This window comes from Tinamus guttatus, unplaced genomic scaffold (genome assembly GCF_059628265.1).
Source record: "Tinamus guttatus ecotype Peru unplaced genomic scaffold, ASM5962826v1 Tinamus_guttatus_pri_ptg000071l, whole genome shotgun sequence".
Lineage (NCBI taxonomy): Eukaryota > Metazoa > Chordata > Aves > Tinamiformes > Tinamidae > Tinamus > Tinamus guttatus.
Window position 1 is genome coordinate 720157 of NW_028288605.1, and position 21051 is coordinate 741207.

Sequence of the window (21051 nt, forward strand, 5' to 3'; positions counted from 1 at the left end):
GCAGCAGGGAAGCTGCCTGGTCCGGACCTGTGATTTGACTCCTTGTGAAGGTGAGCTGCCGGGAACGGGATTGACACTTCTCGAAGGTTCAAACGGGACTGACACCTCTCGAAGGTGCGCCGCAGAGAGCGGAAATACACAGACATGGGGCAAAACCTGACAAAGCAGGAAGCCCTAGTTTTATCTACATGGAAGGCCTTACTTGCTCAGAGAGGTATTAAAGTTACTGACTATGCGTTACACCGCCTGTTGCTCTGGTGCCGAGGACAGGGGTTTGAAGCCACTTCAGCTGTTGCATTTAGTGTGAGCGCTTGGCAGAAGGTCGGTGATAAGCTGTGGGATGCCCTTTCTAGAGGCTCTAAAGAGGTAGAGGGTTTACCTACTACTTGGCGACTGCTGCAGGAGACTTTGGAGGATTGGAAAGCGGAGCACAACCAGGAGAGCATTCCTGTGATGCCGGAAAGTACCCCTCTGTTGGGGGAAGACAGAGAGGACCAGGAGAAGCGTCCTTCTCCTATAGAGTCTGTTATGGAGCAAATGGACGCTTTGCAGTGCTCCACGGGCACCTCTGGGTCGTTGAAACACGAAACCAACTCGAGTCATAAGTACCCCTCGCCTGATGAGCTGGTTAAGATGCGGCGATGGGGGAAGTCTCCCAGTGAGTTTTTGCCCCCCCTCTATAAGACACCTGCGCAGCAGTTGGCCGAGTGGGAGGCTTTGAATAAACCTGTGCTTCCCTCTGCTCCTCCTGGAGAGGGGGAGAAGGAAAATGATGAAGAAATTCGCAGTAAAAAACGTTCCCCCCCCGAATTCCCCCAAGACTCCTTGGACGAGGAGGAGGAGGTGGTTTCTGCTGTTCGTCCTTCTGTGAAAGAGACTATAGGGAGTTCTCAATGTTGGACCTTGAGATTAGCAGCTGAACCCTGGACTCTTCCCCCCCGCCACGGTGACTGTGTTGCCGCAACAGCCTGGCAAATTCTGGGATCAGGTTAGAAAAAAGGCAGCCGAAATGGGGCAATGGGATTTGTTAGATAAGATCGGTTGCCCCTCAGAGGCCTCCACTCAAGTTGTCGGCTGTGGTTTGGGAGCTTTTCCTGTGTTTAAGGCGGCCTCCAACTCTGGAAGAAGGGATGAACACAGCACGATTGCCTGGAAAGTAGTGCAAGACCTGCAGACATGTACATCAAAATATGGTATTAACTCTTCAGAGGTAATGCGGCTGATCCGAATTATTAATGCGGATCTTTTAGCCCCCGTATGATATATCCCATCTTGCTCAGATTCTGTTCCAGCCTGTAGAGAATCAAGTGTTTATGGCACACTGGAGGAGGTTAGCTGAGCGGGCTGCACTAGATAACATGCGATTGCCACAAGGAGATCCACGGCAGGGAGTTGGGGTTGACGCTTTGATGGGTCTTTTTGCTAACCCCGATCTTCAGGCTCAGTGGGACCCTAGTATTCTTGAACAGGTGCAACGTTTAGGTATGTCAGCTCTGATGCGAACTATGGAGCTGGCCTCGCCCTGTCCTAAATATACAACAATCAAGCAAGGGGTTAAACAGCCGTTCTTACAATTTGTTGAACAGATTGCTACAACATTAGAAAAACAAGTAGAGGATGATGACTTGAGAGAGAGACTGTGCACTCAGCTAGCTAAAGATAATGCTAATGAAGATTGTCAGAAAATAATTGAAGCAATGCCAGGGAACCCAACTATTCCTGATATGGTAACAGCTTGCTCAAGAGTGGGAACGATAACAAATAAAATGACTGCTCTAGCTGCAGTTCTTCATCCCAATCCCAAGTGCTTTGTGTGCCGTCAGGAGGGGCATATCAAGGCTGCTTGCTCGTTTCAGAGTGCAGCTGCTAAACGAAAAGGCAAAGCGGCAGGGCATTTTGCCTGTGGACAATACTTGTAATCGATGCGGCAGGATAGGGCATTTTGCCTGACACTGTCAATCTGAATTCCATATTAATGGCTATTCTTTGATGGGAAACGAGGAAACACGCACGAGGAGGCGCGCAGGGACACAAGTACCTCACACAGTGATTCCATGCATGGGAGCACCTCCGTTGGCTTATTCCTCTGTGACCGTCTCGCAGGGAAAACCCGTGGATCAGCAGGCATGGATGTATCCACCGCCGACACAGTAACTCTGTCAACTACGGATATTGTTAAAGTGCCTCTGGATGCAAAGGGACCTATAGGTCAAGGACTCAGTGCATCATTAATTGGATGGTCTAGCAGTATTTTGAGTGGATTAATTGTTCATGTAGGTGTTATTGATTTGGATTATACTGGGCAAATTTGTGCTATGATGTCTACTCCCTATCCCCTGGTAACCATTCCCAAAGGTACCTGCGTCCCTCAACTTGTGCCTTTTTCGAGTTGTGTTCCTTGCACAGAACTTAAGGAATGACGAGAGGGAGGCTTTGGTTCTACGGGTCCACCTCAAGTTTTCTGGTCGCAAACTGTATCAGCGCAGAGGCCACAAATGATGTGTACCGTCTCCAACAAAGGCTATTTACCATCAACGTTGAAGATTACGGGTTTGTTGGACACTGGGGCTGATGTGACTATTGTCTCTCAACATTCCTGGCCGTCGTCTCGGCCCATTGTGAACACTGGGGATGGGTGTAGTAGGGCTGGGGGGATCCACTCAGGGGGGCGTATCTCTTGTACCTGTGCTGATCACCAATCCTGAAGGGCAAATAGCAACGATCAAACCATACATAACCTCTGCACCCCTGAACTTGTGGGGAAGAGATTGTTTAGGACAATGGGGGGTTAGGATTACGACGGATTTTTGACGGGGGCCACTGTGTTGCAGGATGTTCGTCGACCCACACTTGCTTTAACCTGGTTAACTGATAGGCCTGCGTGGGTGGATCAGTGGCCCCTAGCAGAGGAAAAGTTGCAAGCCCTGCAAGAATTGGTGTCAGAACAGCTTGTGACTGGGCACATTGAACCCTCTCACAGTCCTTGGAATACCCCTGTATTTGTGATTAAGAAGAAATCTGGCAAATGGTGGCTTTTACATGACCTACGACAGGTAAATGCTGCCATGGCCACCATGGGAGCTTTACAGCCCGGCCTTCCTGCACCCTCAATGATCCCTATGGACTGGGATATTGTGGTACTAGACCTGAAGGACTGTTTCTTTACCATTCCGTTAGCACTCCAGGATAGGGAAAAAATTGCTTTTACTGTATTACCTGTGAACCATTTTGAGCCAGCCAAAAGATATCAATGGAAGGTGTTACCTCAAGGTATGAAAAATTCACCAACAATTTGCCAATGGTTTGTTGCTCAAGCTTTATCTCCCATTTGGGAGCAATTTCCAGACTGTTATTGTTACCATTACGTGGATGACATTTTGCTTGCAGCCCAGAAAAGGAGCAGCTGAACGATCTAGAAAAAGTAGCTAGACAATCCTTACAGCATTTTGGCTTGGTTATAGCACCAGAGAAGGTGCAAAAGACTGAGCCCTGGAAATATTTATGGCTTACAGTCACTGCCCGAGGAGTGATGCCCCAACCCATCAAACTTAGTGTTAACGTTCAAACACTTACTGATGTCCAAAAATTGATGGGGTCGCGGAATTGGATTAGACCCTCTCTCGGTCTCACAAATTCCCAGCTGCAGCCCTTATTGGAACTGCTTAAGCATTCTGTTAATCCTTCTGAACCTAGGACTTTGAGTCCTGCAGCAGTTCAAACAATCCAACAGGTGGAGTCGTTATTACAAACTAAATTTGTATCCCGCATTGACCCATTACAGATAGTTCAGTTGTTTGTCCTCATTGATCGGACAACTCCTTTTGGTGCCTTGGTGCAATGGAACCCTGAATGGACAGATCCTTTACATATTCTGGAATGGCTGGTTTTACCTTTTCGACCTCGAAAGACTGCACCAGGATTGTTTGAACTTCTAGCAGACCTTATTATGAAGGCTCGTAAAAGATGTGTGGAACTGACAGGAAGAGATCCGTATCACGTTGTTGTCCCTATACAAACGTGGTATTTTGAATGGTGCTTAGCCAACAAGTATGAAGTTCAAGCAGCTATGGCTGATTTTCATGGGCAGATCTCTTATCATTTGCCCTCACATCCGCTTATTAAGCTTTTTCAGGAAATTACTGTGGGTCAAAAGCACTTGAGCCAAATGGGGCCGGTTGATGGACTCGCTGCCTTTACAGATGGATCTGGAAAGACTGGTAAAGCTGCTGTGGTATGGTACGACAACCGAGAATGGCATGACAAGGTAATCTTACAAGAAGGATCACCTCAAATAGTGGAGCTGCGATCTATGGCCGTAGCTTTTCAAATGTTTCTCCAACCTGTGAATATTGTTACGGACTCTGCTTATGTTGCCAATCTAGTTGCACGGCTAGATAAGACGGTTCTGTCTTTTATTGAGCAACGTCCATTGTTTTTGGTACTCTTAGACCTATGGTCTGCAATACAACAGAGAACCGAACCCTATTTTATACTACATATACGCAGTCATACTGCATTACCTGGTTTCTTTGCTGAGGGTAATGCAAGGGCTGATGCCCTTGTGTCTGCTGTGGCCTTGGGTCCGCTCCCTAACAAACACCAGCAGGGTTTATTATCTCATCGCTTTTTTCACCAGGGCAGCTCGGCGCTGAGTCGACAATTTGGCTTGACGCAATCCGCGGCACGATCCATAGTTGCTGCCTGCCCTGATTGTCAAGGACAGCAGACGCCTGTTTTCTATGGAGTTAACCCGAGAGGTCTACAAGCGTTACAATTGTGGCGAATGGATGTCACCCATATCTCTGAATTTGGGCGGCTTCTGTTTGTCCATGTTTCTGTTGATACATTTTCCCACCCTGCTTGTGCTACAGCCCAAGCAGGGGAGAAATCTTTACACGTAATTCACCATTTTCAGCGTGCCTTTGCAACTCTCGGCATTCCTCAGACAGTGAAAACCGACAATGGTCCTGCCTATGTTTCCAAAAAGGTGCAGAGTTTTCTAAATCAATGGAGTGTTCACCACATAACCGGGATTCCCCATTCCCCTACAGGCCAAGCCCTCGTTGAACGCTTGCATGGCACTCTGAAGCGCCTCGTGCAAAAACAAAAAGGGGGAATGCAGGGGGAGTCCCCACAGGCAAGACTAGATAAAGCTGTATATGTGCTTAACTTTCTTTCCTTCCCTAACAACTCTATCACCCATTTTTTCGCATTTTTCCTCTCTGACTACAACAGAAAAGGTACCACAGCGGGTACCGGTGCAAGTTCGTGATCTGGTTACTGGCCAATGGTCTGGGCCACACAAGCTCATAACTTGGGGAAGGGGATATGCTTGTGTCTCCACAGAGAGTGGACCACGATGGGTTCCAGCACAGTGCGTTATATATATTAACAGGTAAGATATAATGTGCCCCTCTCTAGTGAGGCAATGGAATCAGAAATAACATTGCTGATGCTCTCAGGCCTGGCAGAAGAGGATGGAAGAGTCTCTGGCTTTGGAGAAAAGCAGATGTCACACTGAAGTATGCTGCATGGTTTGCTGTTATGCTAGGAGACATGCAGACAGGAAGAACTTGGGATTAAAAATGAGAACCCAGGAGTCTGGCAAGAAGGAAGAATGTCTCTATTATCCATCAGCCAGTGAGAGCCAGGGCCAAATTTATCTACTTGCATATTTTTGGGAGCATGGCAAAATGAATAGTCTTCGACTTTCAGAAGTGAACAGAGAGCTAAGAACAAAACAAAACAAAACATAGTGCTATTCATTAATAAAGCCCTCAGAACTGGGGAGCTGATTCTAAGCTGGGTTTGTTCATCTGTTTGTTTTTACATGGGAGGTTTGAATATACTGTATAAAACAGTGGGAAACATGTGCATGCAACTACTTTTAAGAAGTTCTGTTTCTTTCTTTCTGATCTGTATTCCTAGCTTTTTTTTTTTTTACCTTATATTTTTAGCCATACTAGTTCATTAACAAACTCCATTCTTTCCCCAAGGTAACAGCAACTATATATATGCTTATGTTTATTCTCCTTAGTTTACTTGTAGAGCTTTTACTATTCTGTCTACTTTCTGCATGAGAAACATTGAATGAATTGCAAAGCATGCCCCTTATCACCAAAGTCTGCTGCTGTGCAAATGTGTCAAGTGCTGAGAAAAATCAAATGATATTTTCATCCTTGTCCTGTTAGCAGTTATGAAACAGGTGGACAGTTCAAGTTTAGCACCTCAACTGTTGGAATCACCCCTGGGATGTCCCAGGTGCAAGCACATCTCAGCACTTCTGCATACCATCCAAGCTGCTCATTTGGCACTCTTGGAGGAGTGAGATTGCAGCCACCCCACTCAGAAGCACGCTCTGCCAACAACTTTAGCTCTTGGAACCATCATTTGAGCTTACTGCAGTAAAATGCATATATGAGGAATGAATCTCCCTTCCTTTCACACAAAAAGCAATGATATGTTGTGAAGCAGTGCTCTGATCCCAGGTAAACAGTGTTTATAAAGGCTTGTCATACTGGCTTTCTGGTTGCTTCCCTCATCGTGTTTCTGGCAGGCTGCTGCTTCTGAGTAAAATCTTTGTATCTACGGGGCAGGATTATCTAAATGATGAGTGCAAGATGAAAAAAGTTGGAATAGGTCTTATTGTATATCACTCAAAGAAGAGAACACTTATTTTTTCCAAGAACTACTTTCTTCAAAAGCACCATCAAATAATTTGTAAGGTAACTGGCTGCTGAGCAGCTATAAACTCTGCAAATACCAGATAATCCCTCACTAAACAGTTGACTGCAATAGGACTGTTCACAAGTCTTTTGTAGATGAGAAAACCCATGAACATGGCCGCAGAAGAGCCTCAGATATGGAGAATGGCAAGGAATATGCTAGGCAACTTCCAGCTGTTTCTTCTGGTGTAGAATTAAGATGGCAATAGACTGGTTACTAGCTCTGTCTGAAGTCAGAACTGAGTGGAAATGTTTGGCTATGTGTTTTTTTTTTTTTTTTCTGTCAAGCAGAGGGTATCTTGCTGCCATAAATAGAAAGGCACAGAAAGCAGCACATCACAGGCTTGGTTTACTTTCCACCTGCCCTCCCTTTCTGCCTTGCCTGGCTGCTAGGAAATTAGCACTGTTCTTGTTACCGTTACTCTGTACACACCTTGCATTGGCTCTAGTGTGATTCCCACTTCAAGGAGGACAGTGATGGGATTTTTCTCATGCTCTTAGAGCTCTCAGTCTCCCCTGCTGGGTTATTGGTGTTGTTCCAAATTCTGCTGCTGGACACATTCAGTATGGTTTTATTTATTAATTTGTTTGTTTATTTATTTATTTATTTATTTTAACTGGCTTCAGTGCTCAAGAGTAATGGCAAGTCCATTTTGGAAGGCTAGGAACACAGTGTGGGATGGAAGAGCAGGGGCAGGCAGTCAACTTTGTCCCTTTGGCAAACAGATTTAGCCACTTTATTCATCGGAACTATCCAGAATATATACTGACCCTGCCACATAACTTGATTATTCCCATATCTTAATTACAGAGGAAGAGCTCTAGAGAGAATTATAGCATATGGAAAAAATGTACATTTTAGGAAAAAAAAATCAAAGCCAGGGATTTTTTTTTCTCTTTGAAAGTCTTTATGGATCTCTTTTTATAAGATAAAACTCATATATTGCCTTAGATGTTCCACACAGTTAGCAAAAGATTAGTTAAATAACACTGTCTATCATCCTACTTTAGAGTTGTTTTTTGCTTTCTTCTAGAGTTATCTGGGACCTGGATGTAATGTTCATTCTAAAATACTCTCAGTGTCTCTGTAGAAGTGGTGTGTTTTCTTACCCTGCTATATCTATTTAAGAATTCAAAAATCTGATAACAGTAATAATTATTATCTCATAACAATAGCTTCCACTAGCTATAATATGTATGCAACTGTAGCATATTGATATATATACATGTGTGTGTGTATTAATGACAGAATCTGAAGGGGTGAGCATCAGGTAGAATTACACATGCAAACACTTTTTTCCACCTACTTCTCCTACTACTTGTTTTCTAACTACTTTATATCTAACTATATTTTTAATTTGCTCTTGGAAAAATTCTAAAAACTTGTATTTGTACAAGCACTGGTTGTATGGCTAAGGAAAGTTGTTTGTTCTTATTTGGCCCAAGCATGAATTTTGTTTTGGTTATGTCATGAGAAAGAAAATATAAACATCTAAGTTCTGTGTTCCCACCTCCGATCTGTCAGAAAAAAAAAAATCTATGAATTATTTTTGAGTTTTGATGTACAATTGGCAATAGAGATACTGATAAATCTTAATTAAGAAATTCAGCTAAACAGTTCCAAACTGTTTAGTACTACTAAAAATAGCTGCTTTACCAATGGCATAGGAGAAAGCTTTCTCTCTTTCTCAAACACAGAGATAACAAGACTGAGGTAAACACTCTTCCCTGAGCCCAACTACTTATGTTGAATAATACATTGGGGAAATTGCTAAAGGGGCCTTATTAACCAAAGTTTTTTTTTCTACAGAGAACTAACAGTGAATAAAACCAATAGGGAGTGGACAGCTGAAAGATATAGAGTTCTATTTTAATAGAAGGAATGATTTGGCAATATAGCCAGAGAATGATATAATCAATGAAATGCTGTTCATTCTATTTAGCAAGTGTTGATTCTGGGAGAGACTGAAGAAATTTGTATACTAATGTAAGGGCAGCAAAACTGGGGAATCGGATCTTCTGGCTCCTTACACAGAACTGCCAATGGAGACATGCTGAAATAGCAGTCAGGGCTGGAATATAGTATTAACAGGTGTCTGCTCTTCAGGAAAGCTGGATAAAGAAAAAAAAATAAGTAAGAGCTAGCATTGTTCATCAATGCTACAGTAAGTTGTGAAGATGGCAAGAATAAAATAGGATAAAGATCAAAAGCATGTCAGGAAGGACTGTAAAAGATCTGCAGAGGTGAGACAAGTCTTTTCAGCAGGCATAGGTTCATTTCCAAGTGTGCAATCACTATACAGATTAAGATGAAGCACAATACAGAAATTACACATTCTGTTTTTAATAAGATTGGTTCTGATGGTGTGGTGGTAGATAGTGTAATGTAAATGAGTGCACTGATAGGGAATAAAGACATAATTTTGGAAATAAAGTCTGTTAGAATGAAAAGGGTGACAAAACAATCTTAAATACTGACATTACTATCTGCTAAACCTGACAGCAGAGATATTAGCTGATATACCACATTGAGAATGGTACCATAAGTTTCTTGACAAAAGTAAAATAATGTGTATATAAGGAAAGTAATTTAGCCATTAACAAACTGATTAGTCTGACCTCAACAGCAAGCAAGACTTCAGAACAACTTTTGAAGAAAAATTGTTGAAGGAGAAAAATAGAGTAGGTCACGAGAAAGTGGGATAAATACTGTACACATTTACAAAAGTATGTCAGACTAATGGATAGCATCTATATGGAAAAAAAAAAAGGATAATAGGACAGGAAAATGTGAGGTACTGATAGACTTGGGAAACATGAGAAATTTGATAGGAAGTTGTTTGTTTAAGTGGGTAAGGACTAGATATAGGGGAGACTGCAATTGCTTGGGCTGAAAAAGGCCAGCAAAAGGTCAGAGTGATCGGCCTAGCAAAAGGCCAACAGACTGTCTTTGATATCAGTGTTGAGACTGATATGCTTTAATATTTCCATTAACTTAACCTTAAAAAATAAATGAGAATACTGAATTATTAAATTTTTGCATGTCATTAAGCATCATTGATGAGAGGAGAATATATATTTAGCATATTTGGAGACAGAAGTTGAGTGAAAAAGTACGATATCACCTAACACAGAATGCAAAATCTAGTATGAAGAATTTCTGCTCTAAATCTTGTACTTGTTAAATGCAAGTGATAGCAGAGAAGAATGACTGCTAAATGTTGTCTGTCACTGTAGATTATCCATCACTACTGCAGAGTGGCCAGGGAGAGGGCAGATCTGATCCCAAGGTCTATTAAGTGAAGTATTGCTTAATACATGTCATTAAACATCTTTGAAAGGCAGAAATTTTAATGCCAGGCTAAGATCTTCTCTCAACCGCAATTTTGACCGTTTGTGTTCAAGAAGTACAAATTCACACAAGAACTGCTAAAATCATGAGGCAACTGGAGGTTGTACTGTTAGAGAAGATTTTGAAATGAGAGCTGTGAGGAGATATGATGTTGCCTCATTATTGTTTTGAAGTAAATATCTAAAAAGAAAAGGATTTATCTGAAGTCAAAGAATAATAATAGAACAAGCACTAGGCCATACATCGGCCACAAATGTATATGTAGAACTAGAAGTGTTTCTTAAATCAGAAGAATAGCAGCTAGAACTGCCTTTCAGTAATGGGATTTGAAACCCAGCTTGCATATATATAAAAACAAGCATTCTATGGGTTATTACATGTGCAGATGAGGACAGAAGACAGCTGAATCCATTGCCTCAGGAGATCCCTTTCAGTTCCTTGTGCTTGATTACACTACAGTTCTCTTCACCTTTTGTCATTCCAAGTGTTCCCAAGCTTACAGTACATGAGGAGAGTACTACCTTCCTTAATGTAAAATACTTTTTGTATGGGTCTGTGTAACACGTGTTTCACAGACTTCCCTGGTTTCCAGCTCTTTTCCAGATGTAACAAATTTCTGTGTTTATGCAGCATTGGGAAGAATGCAATCCCAAGCCTGATGTGATTCCACAGTGCAAAGAGTACAAAATTAATAACAGAAAGTGCCAATTTCTGAACCATTTAATTGTTTTTGAATTATGGTCTGTGTGTTTCAGAGCCTGAATCAGCTATCTTCAAAGCTCATGGTAGAACTCAATATTAAGCACTATCCAGCTTTCCTTCAAGGGATAAACTCTTGAGGTTCAGAGTTGAAGTTTTAAGGATAGAAAGAATGACCCACCTTGAAATTTTTATCAGTTTTGAATTATATGGCAGTATAGTTACTTGAAGACTGTGCTGCACACATGCTGAACGGCTAATGATAAGTGAACTGCATAATTTGAAAAGAAACTGCTGATTAGGCAAATTTGAGATACACAGATTAAAGAAAATCAATTTTGATTTGGTTTAATTATACACACTAAAAGTTCCTCTTCCAAAATATAAACAAAAATTCAGAGTTAAGAAACAGCCTTATACTGAAAAAGACAAACTATACATTCATTAGATGCAGGTGTCAGCTTTGCAATTTACTCTGGGGAACGTCACAGAAGTGACGTATCTTCATTTTGATATACACATTTGTTTGACCTTCTGTATTGGAGATGAAAATTTCTGTGATCTGTAGAGTCAAAACAATCTCCCGTGGGAAGCAGAGGCCAGACCTTGAGAAAGAAGATGTTTGCCTGCCTAGGCTGAGCGATAAGGAGAAGGGATGCAGCTGCTCTGCCCGGTTCACAGGCAGCACCTTCCCCCAGAAACCTGTTGAAGCCGGCCGCTTGGCTGGGCTTGTAGCCAACTTAACCGCAGACGTCCTCCAAACTAGCTTTGGAGGTCAAACACCCGGAAATGAGGAAGAAGAGGAGGAAGACAGGACCCTCGAATTGAGGGCTGGGACCCCTGACTGGTATGCACGCCTGCGCACTCGGGGGGGGGGGGGGGGGGAAGAGTTGCGCAACTAGAGGCGAAGTTTGTCCGCCCCCCCCCGGCCTGCCTCCTGGGTCATACTGACCCTACGTGCCAGGATGCACCGGGCATAGAGAGGACAGTGAGGAAAGAGCGGTGGGGGAAAAGAAATTCCTAACACTGAGGCCTACGCTGTCTCTGCGGGAGCCTGTCAGCAACTCCCTCTCTCTGATCTGCCAGCTCGAGAGGATCTTCGGGTCCAGATTGGCAGGTATCACCTCGTGAGTAGTTATCCATACTTTGCTTCTTTTATGTGCTTTCACCTGAATAAATGCTCGATGTAGTCACCTCGTTCTGGCGTGATTATTGCCAAATCCCGAGCCCATCCGGAACACCTTCATACTGTGATTTTCCATAGAATGAAACCAGCTATCTTATTTTTTTAATTTGACCTTGAAAACTGTTGTGTCTGTTCAAATAGGTGCAGAGCACCTTTAACTTCTGTGACTTTCCTGGGACTGTTAAGTGCTCAGGCACTCTTAATATCCTATAGACTAACCTCTATAATTCATGTTTATAAGGAAGCTCAAATAACAGTAAGAGAAAGGAATGAAACTTTAAAGAGAGATAGAGGGGGAAAATAATGCTATGCTGCTTAATTCTGCAGTATTAATTTTAACCAGCCTCAGTAAATGTATAACAGAAGGCAGGAAAATGTCTGTTCGTTCTGCCTTGCCTTACTGCATAAATCCTGTTTTTTTCTTATACAGAATGACCCTCAATGACTGGAGCTGGAACTGAAAAAACAGCTGCATTGTACTGCAGACTCCAACCCTGCTACAGCTATAAGCTGTAGGATTCAAATGAACCAAACAGGATTATGCAGAAGGGCACTATAATACTTAGTGTGAATAAAGATATGAGGACAGACACATTTCGTTTGGGGTAAGCTACTTCCCCCCCAGCACCACCATGTTTAATTGCCCAATTTAAACAGATCTCAGATGTCCTGGAGCTAAATAATAAGCAGCAGTTTTTTATCTGTGATATGAAGATTTATATACGACTGTCTTAAATGTATTCTACACAAAACTAAAGGTATTTCAATGCATTGCACTTGATTATTACTTTAGGGTGCATGCATTTTCCTTTATCTTAAGACATGCTGTCTTTTACTCACTAAACTCAGCAAGGTTGTGCTAAGTGCTGTTAGACAATGTAGCTAACAACTTGCACGTTTTTACATTTCTTACAATTAACAGCAATGCAACCAGAAAACAAAATGTTCAATCACCAGTGATAGCATTGAAAAAATAGTGCAGCAGAATAAAATATTAAGGATCATTAAGCACATTTTCTCATGGATATAGCTGTATTTCCTTACCTTGAATGTGAATACTTCTTTCATGCTCCAGGCTTGAGTTGTCAGGGTGAGGTTCAGCCCAGCAGATGATAGAAATCAGCACCAGAAAGAGTAGACTCCTCATCTTTACAGTCAAAGGAATCTTCTTCACTGTGAAGGCATCAGATATCAAGAGCCTTGTGAAATTTTGGAAACCTTTACAATGTTGTACTGCACCGCTCGTTACAGCTAGTGATCTTTTAAGGGATCTACAACCTATTTAACCCCCTCAGCTGAAAAAGTTAGATTTGTTAGACTGGACCTTTTTACCATGGATTTTCATTAAAGGAAACTGGGAATCAATATTTAACTCTATCTATGCAGAAATACAACATGAAAGAATAAAAGCAGACACAAATATGCACAAACCAAATGCCTCGCAAGACAATATGTAAGCAATTCTGGTGTTTCAGGAAACTGTTCAAGTGTACTTTTGCTTTTCCAAAGGTACAGTAAATCTGCTCTGTTAAGATAGTTAAAATGATCTAAAGCTATACCTATATATATATATATTTACTGTATGATGCAGTCTGATTATGATAGATTTCTAAGATTAAAACAATCTTTGCACAGGTTTTGACATTTTAATAAAGACTACAATTTAACTTAGCAGTCAGGGTGGTAAGTTTGCTTGATCTAATCAGTAAAGATGACAAAACATTTCTCAGGCTAATCAGAACGGTCTATTTTATTTCAGATCCACTTACCATTTTAAAGGATGCCTAAGTATACAGTGAAATGTTAGAAACCATGCACAAAGTAGGTTATGGTTGTATATGCTACCACTGCAGCTGCCCTGATTGATTTTTCATTCATTTCTACCTAGAATGCTGATGCACTAACTTAGCGTGCCAGGTAGGGTCTGCAGTCAGCAGAGCTGAGTGCTGCAGGGAAAATCTCTGCCAGCCTCTGAGTAGTAATTAGGCAAATGTAGACTTGAAATAGATAAGAAGGCATAAAATACAAGAGCTCTCAGTCTGATATGTGTGTTTTATAGCAATCACTTTTATAAATGACAGTTATTTCCCAACTTTGCCTTTCAAGAGACTGTTTTTTCCCCCAATCTTCAGACAGTGCCAGAATTGTTAGCATGCTTTCTTTCTAATGCACAGAGAAGCTTATAGCTAGAGCTATCAAAATTGCAGAATACTCTTGGTCAGAATCTGCATCAGGATCTGGGCTTGGCAAACATCTATGCCTAAATATATTCAAACCTTTCAAATCAAGGTGTTTCAAATCGAGATCCATATATTGTGATCTGAACGCATGTCTATTATGGGCTACAAGGCACAAGTGCTATTGGCTTTTTCTTTTTTTTTTTTTTTTTCCATAGCAGAACATGCATGTTACTTGCCTGCCCTTCCATTTCTTCAAAAGAGCTTGGGTGATAGTCCAAAGTCAGTTCAGCATCCCTTATTGTGGAGAATCTAGAGGTAGGATAAGCGATGTCCAAATAATGGACTGAGTTGTTCGGTCGTCACTCCAATGGTGGGGCGGATGTTGCCTGACATCATTGGCAATCGACTCCGTCCGCCGAGGCGGCCAGGCACGTCCAACCCGTGCCCGGGCCAGAGAGCACAGACACCAATATGAGGATGCTGCAAATGGCGTTTAATATACGCAGGCTGGATCTTATAAAGGTAGCAAAGGCGGAAGCATGCCTATATAGCCAATAAGCGTTGCTCTTTACCTAATATGGCATATGCCTTAGTTCCCTATTCTTCCCGTACATCGCGAGATCTTCCGAGCGCCGTACCCTACATCTCCCCCTCCCCATGTTAATCTAAGTATCCTAAATACCACTACTTTGAACAAGCTGCTGATAGCGTACATTGTGACTGCCTTGTTTCTGTGAGCGTCGTAGCTGATGCAATACATAGTGGGTTATACATGACAAAATAGACATGCCGCAAAAGACACCAATCAATACCATAATGATAATCAACCCAAGCTTCCACAATCAATCCAATTGAGCCAGGATAGTAATCATGTCCAGATACTGTTGCCTATGCTCTCAAGCCATCTCCAGTTTCCTGGGTTACATCTTATCACCTGTAGCAGATCTGATCCTACGTTTTGAATGGCCTCCGACCTCTTGCCGATCTTCTCGTAGTCTTTTGTGGTCAGGCAACAAAATGTTAGGTTTTTGAATGTTCTGGACCGGCCTCCCCCCACCTGGAGAATCTCGAAGATTACGTTGATGGCCTCGTGATGTGCTTTGAGTATCTGGTTGACATCCCTAAGACCTGCCGCTATCTGTTGAGACAACGTGTTTACTGCTTTATTCGTCCGCAACAAGTGACAGGTCGAGCTTTGAATTTTGTATAGCCCTGTTGATCCTAAAATCGGGCCGAGGCAAGTAATATTAGCATTCACCAGGACGAGGAATGGTGCCTCGCTCATATTACCCGGTAAAAAGACACCAGGTGACATGGGGGCAAAAAATTTTACAAGGGTTGGGGGTATTTTGTCTGGTGGTAGGTATGCAGCAGCCAGCAAGCATAGCGCGCTAGAGCAGGAAACGTTTCAGGTGGGGAGAATTATAGTACCGTTCGTCCATCTTGTACCTGAGTGTCTAAACAAGTCTTCGGGTATAATCCACTCCCTGTTTCCTTCATCATCCCCGCAGCTAAATCTTCCCACACCTCTGCCTATATTTATTGTATTATAACTTTCACAGGTGGCAGAGGGGTCTGATGTAATCTTTCTCTCCCATTTCTGAGCCTTCTGAGTGACTATCTCTAGGTACTCTGTGAAATTCACATGATGGGAGCGGTATGTCACATTAACATATGACCCATATGGTGACCATGATTCCCCATACACTGTCCCACTAGGCAGTATTGTGAGATTTGCTGCTCTTCGTGCCATTAATTTGCATAAAGCGTTATCTGTTAGCGGAGCCGCAAAACTTACAAAAGCAAAGCATGTTAGTGGATTGTGTGGAAGGAGCGTTTGTAGAAGAATTGTTGGAAAGCAGGAACTGAGAGGAAAACTAGGGCCTCACACAGCTCTGGCATTACAGAGGCCTGCTTGGGGTGCTACACAGTTGCCACTTCTAGGATGGTTGGTATGCACGGACTCTGCTCCTCCACGGTTCCCTGGGCAACGCAATCTGCCCTCCTCGCAGCTGCGAAAGGGAGTAACGGAGGATGGAGCGGGGTGAAGGCTCCGCGGCCAAACTCTGTTGCACTCCCTTTGCTGGGCTGCTGATAAGCTGCACAGTGGCTGTCTAATGAGAGATATACGATAACAAGTCCGGTGCTGAGCCAGCAAAAGTGGCAAATGATGAACTTTGCTTAAACTTTGCTCATTATAATGTGAAAACCGTACCTCCATCTCAGAAGTTACCCGCCTCCGAGGTACGACCACCCCTCACTGAGCATGCGCTTTAGATTTTCGGTTGACTGTACCTTTAAATGAAAGCGAGAAACTTTGCCACCAATCAACAACAAGGTTAAGTATGACTTTAGTCACTCAAGCTCCACCTGAATGTAAAGAAAAGTATAAAAGGTGAACTAAGGATGAAAAGTCTGGAGGGAAGAATTCATCGTAACTCCTGGGTCAGTCGAGAGGCTGAGCCCCCTTCCCTCCCCTTGCGCCAGGACGCTGCCCGAGGAGACTCGAGACTGGACGTCTTCTCCCATTTTCTGGGGTGAGTGATGACTGCACATTTGTACATCAGAGCTAGCTAAAAACCCCATGCTCTAGTAGAGAATTTCCTGTACTAACATCCGAAACCTGCTTTGTAAATGCTGCACTCGAATAAATCATACTGTTTGTGAACTCGACTATTTGTTTGGGGGGGGGCAATCGGACCTACAGTTGACAGACTGTTCGTGAATCCGATACCTTTTTTGATACCTCCTTCCCCCCCCCCACCACCATTACCACTACGGCTTTCAAACTGCAACATTTTCAACACAGGTTGAGATCAGGACTTTCCCCTTTTTCCACCCCGGTGGGGAGGCAATAATGGGATGCGCCTCTCGCCCTCGCCCATTGTCGGGCCTAGGATTCTGTGTTTCCTGGTCGACTCCATACAACCTGTATCAGCAGGATAACGCAAAGAGACCCTTTCCTCGTCTTGACATGTCGATCGTTTGTTTTGCTATTCTCCAGTATTTCCTTTTCAACCGGACAAGGTGCTTTCTTAGTAGGTCGGGGTCCAGTCGAATCCTCCATCACTGAGGTGTATGGGTTGTGAGGTCGTCCCACCATCTGTTCCTCTAGGGGGAAGCTCATAGTTGCCATGAGTTTTGAGGTTCGGTCTTATCCACCTTGTGGATACCCGTTTCACTACCTCCTGCTGTCTTACGGCCGCGTAGCCCCTTCCCTGGGTTACCAAGTTCCACCCAGACTCCCATATCCCTTTCTCCGGGAACCTGACCAGAACTGGGGGCCCATCCTCTATAGCTGCGACCGCCCAATGCTTATCCACTGGTGCCTTGTTCTCATTTCCACGAATGAAATGATTCAGCGAATATAGCGCTCGCGTCAAAATTTCTGGTTGCTTCATACTGGGAATTCTTTGGGTATGACCTTCCCCCTCCCCAAGGATCTTGATTTTTTGTTTGAGGGTTTGATTTGCTCTCTCTACAATTGCCTGTCCTTGGCTATTGTGGGGAATTCCGTGCTGCAGTTGAATTCCCCATTTGTCAGCCCAGTCTTGCGTAGATTGGGCTGTGAAGCAGGAGCCATTATCTGTTTTGATTATTCCATGCTATAGCCGTTATCCAATGCTGGTGAGCTGCACGCGCAGTAACCCTCTGGTGTTGTGTGGCTATGATCAGTCCACTGCATGTATCCACTGTAACTGCTAACCAGGGTCGTGGTCTGAATAAAGGGCATAATGTGAAGTCTGACTGCCAGATTTGATTTGCCTTTAGGCCACGGGGATTCACCCCAGCACCCCATAGAGTCGATCGTTGGCAATACGGGCAAGTGGCTACCACATCCCTGGCTGCTGCAAGGGGAATGTTGCAATGCTTTGCGAGGGCTCTCGCTCCTATGTGGAGGTGCTCGTGTATAGCACGAGCTTGTGTTATTGTCCATACACCCTTGGCTGCTGCATCAGCTTTATTGTTGCCTTCCTGATAATATCCCTGTATACTGGCATGACTTCTCACATGGACTATGGAGGCTGTGGTGCTGCGCTGTTGCAGCGCCTCCTCCAGCATGATGGCTATTGGCGTGCCCGCCCATACATTCTCCTGTGTGCACTGATATGATGTATTGAGTAGGCTATATGGATTCAGGTCTGTCCAGTTGCTTTGAGGAATACCTAACACCAGTGCATCAATTGATCCGCTGTCCCACAAAGCCAAAAACTCTTAATTTGGGTATAATTAACAATACGCCTAAGTAGCATAACATATCCATTAGTGTTAAAAGTAGCATCAGCTTCTATAATAGCGTTAAAAGTAATATTACCTCCTAAAAGCCACAATATACAGCTAATAATAACAGTAACACTTCTTCCTCCCATGTTGTTCTTCTGCAGGCTCACACTTTCCACAGCTAGGGTACCAGCTGCCTGCCTGCTACGTTTGATGTATGCGAGTTTGCTTCCAGCCAAGGTCTCGCCCATTTTTGCTGGCACCCATCTGGTTCCAGTATCTGTAACGATACAAGCATACCCTTTTCCCCAGGTTATTAAGCCCAAGGGTCCCGTCCATTTTCCCGTGTTCCAGTCTCTCAGCATCACCTTACACGGACCCGACTTTACTTCTGTCAGGCCTCCCTTTAGCCCAGCCCTGTGTTTGACCATCAGAGGGACTAGGCTATCCTGGGGCAATCTCAAAATTTTAAAACATATTCTGCTCTTGCCAATTTTTCGTTTTTCGTAGCTGGCGTTTCAGCGTTTGGTTCATATGTTCCACTATGTCATGGTCCTCAGGATGTAATAGTATGGTGAAAAAACAATCTTTTAAATCGATTATTAAGATGTCCAAATCATTTTGAAAGGTTCTCGATTTCCATTTCTATTTATGTTTGCATAGCTTCAATTTGGTTTCCTCCCCAGAAATTGCTTGGGATTTCTGTATATTAAGGAGGCGCCCGCTCCAGTAGCATTGAGGCTTTTACAATTTGTAAGGACTGTTGCAGGTCCTTCCGTGTCAGTTGCACTGGAGCTTGGCCGTCGCTTCATTCTTGTTTCCCATGCTGAAGTACTTCCCTAGTCTCTTTCCAAGGATACAAGTCAGAGTACGGCTTCCAGTCCTCCATTGGTGGGGTGGGTGGGCGGGGGAGGTGGGGGGGGACGCCGTAGTCTGAGTTATTCCTGACTTTCCCGTTTTCAAATTCTGGACTTTCTTGTTGTGCTTATTTAGCCCTCTCTGCTGATATATATTACACAATAAAGATCTAAAAACCACAGATACAAACAGCACAAACACAATTTCCATCCAGTGGCACGACCTCACGTAGCTGTGCACTCCACTAGTGAGTTCCACTGTCTCAATTGCCTAATCCCATCCTCGCTGCCAATTAGGTTGCGAATGGGTTTGGGATTCGGCAATAATCACACAGAACAAAGTGGCTACGGCTATTCAGGTGAAAGCACGTTAAAGAAGCAAAGTATGCCTAATTACTCGTGAGGTAATACTTGTCGGCAGGACACTGAGACTGAACATTCTCTTGAGTTGGCAGATGAGAGGGTTGCTGACAGGCTCCCAACTCAGCGGGCGTCCCCGCAGAGACAACGTGGGTCTCAGTGTTAGGAGTCTCACCCCTCCTTTCTCTCTGCACTGTCTGTTTATGCCCGGTGCATCCTGCCACGTAGGGCCAGTACGTGCCAGCAGGCAGACCAGGGGGCGGACAAACTCCGTCTTCAGTCACATAACCTTCCCTCCTGGGTGCGCAGGTGCGCATGTCAGTAAATTGTCCCAGTCGTCAGTCTGAGGGTCCTGCCTTTCTCATCTCCCTCCCTCTCAGGTGTTTGACCTTCAAACTAATTTAGAGGATGTTTGCAGTTAAGTTGGCTACAAGCCCGGTCGAGCAGCCGCCTTCAGCTGCTTTTGGAGGAGGTCGGCTCTGAGCCTGGCTGAGCAGCCGCCTCCGCACTCCTTATCGCTCAGCCTGGGCAGGCAAACATCTTCTTTCTCAGGGTCTTGGATCCTATTTTGCACAATAGTTTTATGACTCTACAGCTCATACAAATTTCCACCTTTCAACCATACCTCGTGTCGGCATCAATATACAAAGGATACAACACATAATAGAGATGAACATAGCAAATAGAAATAATAGCCCTAATAACGGTTTCCGTCCTCACTTAAAGCATTACAGTTCTTCAACCCCACTTTTAAAGACAGATCAAATTCCTCTGCACCTCCCTCCTGGCTTTCATCAAGCCTTCAGCAACATAAGTTTCCTTGATCTCATTCGCCTTCTCTTCCCCAGCCCCCCTTTCTCCTTTTTTCAAGGCGATCTAACAAGCGGAAGCGGGGGCACAGACGGTGCCGGCGCCACAGGTGCAGGCACAGAGGCAGGCACGGGCAGGGGGGTTAGCGATGGATCTCCAAACACCAGCGGTTTTCAGTGGCGTGGAGGTCCCGGTCCTGAAGTGCTTGCAAAGGCTGCCGTGGCTCCGATGGCCACTTTGCTTTTGGCTTTCACATCGGGTTTGAATACTAGGTGGGGTTCGCCTTTGAACCCATTCTCTCTGCACCAGATCGAAAGCTTGCAGAGGGTCTGTTCATCAGCCTCTGTCTGCACTCCCACTGCTTCGCTCTTCCCGAGCGCCTCCCGTGCTGCCCTCCAAGTCTCCCTCTCCTCCCTTGCTCTCTGGAGGACCTGCCGTATCACTCCCCATGTCTTTAGATCTTTCGCACTCCCTTTAGACATACCATATTCCGTTAACGCGGTGGTACATCTCTGCCAGTGCTGGGGGAATAAAACTTCCCCGGCACTGTTAACCGCCCCTTCTTCAAGGAGCCGCTTGGCAGCTCTTAACTGCGTTCGATTTCATAGAAATCCCCATTCACGAGCACACGATAATACGACCTTGATTATCGCTTCCATGA

General features: G+C 44.0%; 1 protein-coding gene across 1 annotated transcript in view; it reads right to left on the reverse strand.

The window, feature by feature from the left end:
- Positions 1-13782, reverse strand: part of LOC104570772 (hyaluronan and proteoglycan link protein 1) — a 39585-nt gene extending 25803 nt beyond the window's left edge. Inside the window, exons 1-2 of the mRNA XM_088519788.1 lie at positions 13732-13782; positions 13007-13135 (exon numbers count right to left, since the gene is read on the reverse strand). Coding sequence (XP_088375914.1) covers positions 13007-13109 — 103 coding nt within the window. The 5' untranslated portion in view covers positions 13110-13135; positions 13732-13782. The remainder of the gene's footprint in view (positions 1-13006; positions 13136-13731) is intronic.
- Between the last annotated feature and the right edge of the window lie 7269 nt (positions 13783-21051).